The sequence below is a fragment of the Gekko japonicus genome, unplaced genomic scaffold (genome assembly GCF_001447785.1).
Source record: "Gekko japonicus isolate JY-2015 unplaced genomic scaffold, Gekko_japonicus_V1.1 scaffold78, whole genome shotgun sequence".
In the NCBI taxonomy this organism is placed as follows: Eukaryota; Metazoa; Chordata; class Lepidosauria; order Squamata; family Gekkonidae; genus Gekko; species Gekko japonicus.
Genome location: NW_015165236.1, coordinates 1704187 through 1711898, shown reverse-complemented (window position 1 = coordinate 1711898; position 7712 = coordinate 1704187). Strand labels below are relative to the sequence as shown.

Sequence of the window (7712 nt, the reverse complement as noted above, 5' to 3'; positions counted from 1 at the left end):
CCTGCGCCGCCGCCGCCACGGTGATGCGGCCCATCAGCTGACGCCTTGGCACGGCCACGGCCCGGCGGGGGACGCCGCGGCTGCACCCGGCAAGCCCCGGCCCCGAGGAGCCCGCAGCCCCCCAGCAGGATCAGCCCCCGGGGGTCCCACCGCTGCTGACTCTGCTCAGAGCTGGGAAGCAGGGGCCAGAGGGCGGCCACCACCCACCACCCCTCCGGAGCCTGCCCTGGCCCGGCTGGCAGGACCCGACTTAAAGGCGCAGGAGTCCCGCGCGCGGAAGCCAGGCAAATCCGGCTCTAGGGGCCAGTGCTCACCACCTCCGTTTCCAGGCCGAGGAGCCGGCGCTTTCCAAAGACTTCTCCGCGGTCATGTGGCCGGCATGCCTAGACGCCGAGGCGCACGGAACGCCGTTACCCTCCCACCGAAGCCGTCCCCCTCGTTATCTACGTCCTTGCAATGTCTTGCTTTCGAACGGCTCGGTTGGCAGGAGCTGGAACTCTTATACACGCCGCGCGAGGGGGGGGGGGGGGGGAGGGGGGCCCTTTGTACACCCCCCTCCACACCGGTATAAGTGCTCTCTTATACCCAGAATTGAACTTTGTGGGTCTTGGAGGTGGCACTGGACTCAGACTTAGTTCTCACATAGAATCATAGAATGTGAGAGTCGGAAGGGACCTTGCAGGTCATCTAGTCCAACCCCCCCTGCACTCTGCAGGAGCACAGCCGAAAGAGAGCCCTACAACATACCCGAAAGAGGGTCGTCCAGCCTCCGCTTGAAAACGTCCAGCGAAGGAGCCTCCACCACCTCCCGAGGCAGACTGTTCCACTCCTCAACCACTCTTAACAGTTAGGGAGTTACCACATCTGTTTGTTAACGCTTGTATTTATACACAGATCCTACCAAGTACTATAATCCAATCTCAGCAATGCTTATTACCCAGTTACTTCTGCATCTAAACCTGGCAATTAACACCCCCCCCCCCATGTGTAAGGTTTCAGGAAATCTTTTCCAATGTATCTGAAGAAGTATACCCAGAATAAAACTCTGTTGGTCTTAACAGTGCCCCTGGAAGCACCTTTTTTCCTGTTGCTTCAGACCAAGACGGCTACCCCACCTTGAATCTACACCCAGGGCCGGTTCAAGTTATTTTCTTGCCCCACGCCAGGGGCGTCCATTCCTTTCTGGACTTAGTCGGTGGCAGTGTTCCCTCCAAGCTGAGTTAGTGTGAGCTAGCTCACAGTTTTTTTAGCCTCCGGCTCATGCATTTTTTGTCTCGGCTCAGGAAGGGATGGGACTCCAGAGCAAACTGATTTATGCCGCAGCCAAATCGCTCACTCACAACTTGAATGCCCAGGAGAGCTCACAAAGTAGAATTTTTGCTCACAAGACTCCACAGCTGAGAGGGAGCCTTGGTCGGTCGCAATGCCAACCCTCACCTGCCGCTACGGATGCCCAGGCGACTTGGCTTGAGAACTGCGATTAACACACCAAGTTGGTTCATTTCTGGCTGAATTCTCGAGCGCCGTGTTAGGAGAACACAGATCCCTGGAGGGATGGGACCAGGCGGTGTGCCCCGGAGGCCCCTGGAAGCCCCTCCTCAGGGCTCCTGCCTCTGCCCTCTCCTGCTCCGAGGGAGTGCCACAGACGGCCTCCTTGCCCTCACTCGCTGCCAGGGCTTTCTCCTCCCTGCAGCAGAGCTCCATTGGAGGGAGGAGAAGGGTTGTAAGGGGGAGACACCTCCTGCCCCAGAACTGGGCTGTCTGGTGCCATGCCAGCGTGAACTCTCTCTCTCTCTCTCTCTCCCTCTCTCCATTGACGGTGTCCCAAGGGCTTCGCTCAGGAGTGCCCACTTTGCGCACACGCAGGAGGTGCCTGGCAGCATTCCCAGTTCAACCCTGGCAGAGAGTCAGGGGCCGGGAGAAAGAGGGCTTTCCCAGCGATCAGGAGTCAGTTGACCTCAGACGGGGCCGGGTGGACTCCTGGCCAGATCCCGCCTGGCCAGGAACACAGGTGGCTCTCAGAGGTGGCCAGGCAGAGTCAGGGAAGAGAGGTCCATCCATGGCCACTGACTAAAGGGAACCTCCACAGTCAGTGGCAGCAGCAAACCTCTGAACAACAGGGGACCATTGGGAGGAGTCCTTCGCCTCCAGGGCCTGTTGTTGGGCCTGCTGATGGGCTGCTGTGCGAATCAGGAGGGTGGACGAGATGGACCCTCAGTGGTCTGATCCAGCAGGGCTCTTCTGCTGTCCTTATCAGGGGAAGGCCTCGGCCTCTCTGCCATGTGGTTGGTCCTCCAGAGGAAATGGTTGGCTACTGCGTGAGATGGGATGCTGGTCTAGATGAACCTGATCAAATCCAGCACGCCTCTTCCGAGGTTCTTAGCAGGGGAAGGCCTCTGCCTCTCTGCCCTGTTGCTGGCCCTCCAGAGGAGACGGGAGGCTGTGCTAGATGGACCTTCACTGGTCTGGTCTGATCCAGCAGGGCTCTTCTGATGCTCTGTGATGCTAAAAACGGCAGAGTCTCATGGGCACCTGAAAGTCACCTGCTGTCTTTTGGGTTGTCTTTTTGGTGCCGCACCACCTGTGTTTTTCTTACAGCTACAGACCAGTCCAGCTTCCTTGGGCACTTGTGCTGATCTGAACAGGGGTCCAACCACCTTCTACTTCAGCAGCCAAATCTCATTCCCTGTCGTCCCCCCCCCCCAGTCTGTTCCTGCTTTGCATGTGGCCCCTTCTGCAAACGTCCCTAGTTTCGGTTTCCCTCCGTGCAGCTGGCGAGGAGGAGCTCGTGGCCCCAGCGGCAAAGGAGGGAGGGGACTTGTCTGATCTCTCTCTCCTGTTCTGCTTTATGCAGAGAGAGAGAGAGAGAAAACACCCTCTGGCAACACGCAGGCCTCTGCCTGGCACATGTGGCTGGCTTCGGGTGTTTGGACAACAGGAATTGGTGCCCCCCTTCCGGAGCAAGGACGACTCAGCTGTTCGGCGTTATTATTTCCCACCATCTGGCTGCGCTTTGCTTCTGGCCGGCCTGCCCTTCCCGGCTTTGTCCCCTGTAGGTTTCCTTAGAAGTTCCTGCTGCTGCTGCTGCTGCTACCGCCTTAAGGAAGACTCCAGCTCTGGCCAGAACTGTGGTAGCTGTATCGTTTCTCTCGTCGAGGCAACCTTTCTGTACATTGCAGAATGCGCTGGATGACATTAGTTGAAACCAATGGCCGTTCCCTTGGTGCCTGGAACTTTTGCCCGCTTGGAAGGATGGCTTGGTACGCTCAGCAGCTCACTCGGGAGGGAAAGGGGGACTCCCACTTCAGGAACAACCCTCTCTTGGAGCAGGGAGGGGATCCCGCTGATGTGCCCTTGTGTGGCTGCAGAGCAGTGGGCATGGTGCCCTTGCAAGGCCAGTGCCAAGCTGAAAGAAGTCCCCACAATCGAGACCAATGCGCCCTCTAAGCTGTGGAGTCTCGTGAGCAGAAATTCTACTTTGTGAGCTCCTGGCGTTAAAGTTGTGAGCGAACGATTGGGCTGCTGCATCAATTCGTTTGCTCTGGAGCCGCATCCTTCCTGAGCGAAGACAGAAATGTGTGAGCTGGAGGTTAAAAGACTGTGAGCTGGCTCACGCTAACTCAGCTTAGAGGGAACATTGATCCGGATGCAAAGGGAGTAGAGACGGGGCTGAGCAAGAAGGTGGTACAGGTGAACCGGTCCACAGCCTATTCCCCTTGGATTAGGACCAGTCTGGAGTTGGGGCACTGCTGCACAGAGCGAAAGGAGAGTGCCTGGTGGGACCACCGTCTCCTTGCTCAGGCAGGTTTGTTTATTCATTCAGTCATCTGCACCCCGCCCTTCGCCCCAATGTGGACTTGTCACGGCTCAGGTGGGGTGCCACCAGTTGCTGCCACCACCCTTGTTCCAGGCTCCCTTGAGAAGGCCCAGAGCACCCTCCCAAGACCTTCAGACTTCCCTTTTTGCCGAATAACAGGTGTGAGGACTAGGCAGAGTGCAACAATGAAAATAGTTTATTGTATAGGAGGTCAGACAAACAAGGTGCAGAATATAACAGTAAGTCACGCAGCCCCGTAGCTAGGGACTTTTTTGGGAGGGGGCCACGGGGGGGCGGGGCGGGAGCTAATTTAACCAAAAGTTCCAGAGCAAGTGGGGGGGGGGGTTAATGCCCAGCAGCTGCAGAACTCGCGTGTACACCAACCACTGGGCAGTGAGGATAAGTGGCGGGCTCCCCCGAAGCCAACAGGATAACTAGCAAGTACAGCTACATCAATATAGGTAATCCTCCCCCGGCGGTGGCAGCAGGCCACGTACTCTCTCGGCCACTCCAAACACTTTTCTTTTCTTCTCTTTTCTTCTGGTGACCCCCTTTCCGAGTCCCTTCATTTCTGCTACCTCTTCCTTCCTCTCGGCTCTCCTCCTTTTTTAAAAACTTATTTCCCTTTCTGCCTTTGACTTGGCCCCGTTTCCGCAGGAACCCTGGCCCGAGCAGAGTCTTACCCAGGTCTACTCAAGCTGCCTGACGCTCAGGAAAGTGCTTTTAATATCAGTCCATCCCCCCCCCCTCTATATTTTCTGGCTCAGCCCTTCCGATCTCCCTTTTTACCCAACACCTTTCCTTTCCTAGGAAACCTTGTTGTGTTTGTTTCCCGAGGGACTTTGAGGTTTCGAGTCAGTTTCAATGTGCTGGTCAATTTCATGCTGAGGCTCAGCAGAAGGCCGCTTCTCTCCCCCCTCCTGCTTTTGACATTCTGCATAAATTATCCTCCCCCCCTCGTTAAAAAGAGGTGTGGCTGTCTTCCACCCCGGGTCTTTGCAGCCCAAAGAAGATTTAAGTGGGGGTGTTTCTGAGTCAGGGTGCAAGTGCAGGTGGTGAGCTGAGGCACTTCGGGGACAGCCGGGGAGGGAGGTGGCCCAGAAGAAGCGCGAGGGGGCCGGGCCCCATGGGCCCCGGGTTAGCTACGGGCCTGAGTAAGTGGGTGAAAAGAAAAAAAATCAAATGCCCTAACGTGTCTAAATGTATACTGTCCCTAGCTCACTATTCCAAGTGGCCTTAGACTACTCACCCTTCCCTCAGGATGAGCCTTTCATCCCGCAGCAGCCTTCCTTCTGGCTCTGCCCACTGGGAAGAAGAACAGCTTTTCCTGCTGCACCAGATCTTTTATTCCAAGCCCTCCTCTTTTCCTATTGGTCAGTTTTGGCTCCAAAACCTCCCAGAGGCTTTTGGGAGTTGTAGGCCCAGCCTCACCCACTGCTAGCCAGGCTCTAGGGTTGCCAAGTCAAAATGTCTTACTGGTGGGGGAGCCTTGCCGGGCTCCGGGAGCTGTTTTCTGATGTCAACGTCGATCACGATGAAGGCGTGGCCCCGATCGTCGGAGGGAAAACCATAGAGTGGTCAACGTGATTGACGTGGTTGTGTTACCTCTGGTGACGCAGCCACGCTGCGCTTCGGGGGGCGGAGTTCCCCCCGGGGCCCGATTCTGCAGCGGTGGAAATCGGGCCTCCGAAGCGGGGGGTTACCTGCCCCCCACCCCCACTTGGCAGCCCTACTAGGCTCCCTGGGCCTAGTGGGCCTCTGGTGGCACAGCCCGGATCATGACAGGACTCAAAGCGGTTTACATCATTTTCCTTTCCTCCATTTTATCTCCTCAACAACCCTGTGAGGTGGACTGGCCCAGGGTCACCCAGTGAGTTTCTATGGCACAAGGGGGGGAATTCAAACCCAGGGCTCCCAGATATTAGTCCACTACTCTGAACCGCTACACCGCACTGGCCTAAGTTAAATGGCAGAGCATTGCCGGTCTTGTGCCTGGATACACTTTACGGAGTGGAAGCCATGTGGGGCCAACTGCAGTGCCAACTCACTGGGGAATGTGCCAAACATTCCGTCTTCAAAGGGATGCCAAAGTTGTGCTGGGAGCGCTAGAAGCCTGGGCCCTGCGGCCCCCTCTCTGCTTTTGAGGGCGACCCTGGGATCCCGGATGCTGGCACCTGCGGCCCCGGGGCGCCTGTGCCCACTTCTGTTCACCATGGTCTGGATCGTCTTCTTTACTTCCTGAAATGAGCCCCCCCCCCCCCGGGGGGGAAGGGCCAGAGCCAAATGGGGACTGCTTCTGCTTCCCGCACTTCAGCACCCTTTCTGATAAGTTCCCAGCAATGCTCCCTCTAAGCTGTGGAGTCCTGTGAGCAAGGATCCTACTTTGTGAGGTGCCAGCTCACAAGTTGCGAGCAGGCAGGCGATTTGGCTCCTGCATCGATCAGTTTGCTCTGGACTGGAGCCACATCCTTCCTGAGCGGAGACAAAAACGTATGAGCTGGAGGGTGAAACACTGTGAGCTCTCTCACACCAACTCAGCTTAGAGGGAACACTGGCTCCCCACTCCCAGCATAACGCTGGGTCCCAGTAAAGTCTTGGTGCATAGATGTTTATGAAAGTCCGGAGGGCAGGCACAACTTGGGTGGGGGGGACACTCGTCACCAGGGGCCAGGCAGTGTGGCTTTCCAGGAGGGCAGAGGCCTTTCCGCAGGTGCATGACGCTGGCTGGTGTGAACCTCTGCTGGGGTTTGCTCACCTGAGCCTGCAGAGCCGCCTGGCGCCTCCATGGGGAGGAGGCCTCGGACTTCCTTCCCAGCAGGTGTGAAATGTGCAAAGGCTGCACTGAAGCCATGGCAGCAGGAGGAGGGGAACCAGACCCCTTCCGCCTCCCTAGTCTTTTGCCTCACGTGCCCAAGGGATGGATGGAGGGAGGGAGGCAGGCAGGCATCCGAGGGGGCTCCGCTCGCTGTCCCACCCGATAGCATTTCAGGGCAGGGAATGCGCCCCAGGGCTACGGGAAGGTGTGTTTGGGAGCACTGTGGAATTCCAAAAACGGCCTCTTCTCACATAGCGCGAAATTAACGTGGGGACTTCACTGGTCCTATAGGTTTCCACTTACGCTCTTGGCTCAGAATCGTTTATCAGGGGTGTCGAACTCACTGGAAATGTGTTAAAGTTTTAAAAAATCTTTCATTGTGTTTGTCTGTGTCCTTTATAAAGTTTGTCTCTCCACTACCTGGCATTACCTTTTTTGACCCACATGGCCCGGCCCAACAAGGTCTCATTTATGTCTGATCCGGCCCTCATCACAAATGAGTTCCACACCCCTGGCTGAGATAGCTCACAAAGGGGACTAAGGAGGTGGTGGGCTCTGTCCCTCACTGCGAGAACAGCCCAACGGAGACCTCCCCCTCTTGGAATGTCAGCAGCACGGGGGTGGGGGAGTGGCTGCGGCCCCCACGTCCCACTTGCAGACCTTCTGGGGGGTGCCTGGCCACGGGGAGAAAGGGGGCCGGATGAGGTGGGCCCCTGATCCCGCTCGGCAGCGCCTCTCTGACCGTCTCAGGGGCTGCGGGTCGTTCTTCAGGGCCAGGGTGGTGTCATGGTTAAGAGTGCTGGACAGGCATTTGGGAGACCCAGGTTCAAATCCCTGCTTGTGCCACGGAAGCCCGCTGGGTGACCTTGGGCCAGTCCCCATGCTCTTGGCCTGACCGGCCTCACAGGGTTGTTGTGAGGATAAAAGGGAGGAGAGGAGGAGGACCGTAAGCCGCTTTGGGTCCCCACTGGAGGGCAGAGTATAAGCAAAGGAAGGAAGGAACTTCCTTCCCGAGCCTCGAGGACGGATTTACAGAATCCCAGAAAATGGCCCTCCGAAACCCACTCGGGGGACGCCGAT

At 57.2% G+C, this 7712-nt stretch overlaps 1 protein-coding gene across 1 annotated transcript in view; it reads right to left on the bottom strand.

Annotated features, from left to right (window-relative positions):
- The window catches only part of TFAP4 (transcription factor AP-4 (activating enhancer binding protein 4)), a 20454-nt gene extending 13786 nt beyond the window's left edge, over nucleotides 1-6668 (bottom strand). The window contains exon 1 of the mRNA XM_015409887.1: nucleotides 6573-6668. Within this exon, the coding sequence (XP_015265373.1) occupies nucleotides 6573-6668 (96 nt within the window). The remainder of the gene's footprint in view (nucleotides 1-6572) is intronic.
- Between the last annotated feature and the right edge of the window lie 1044 nt (nucleotides 6669-7712).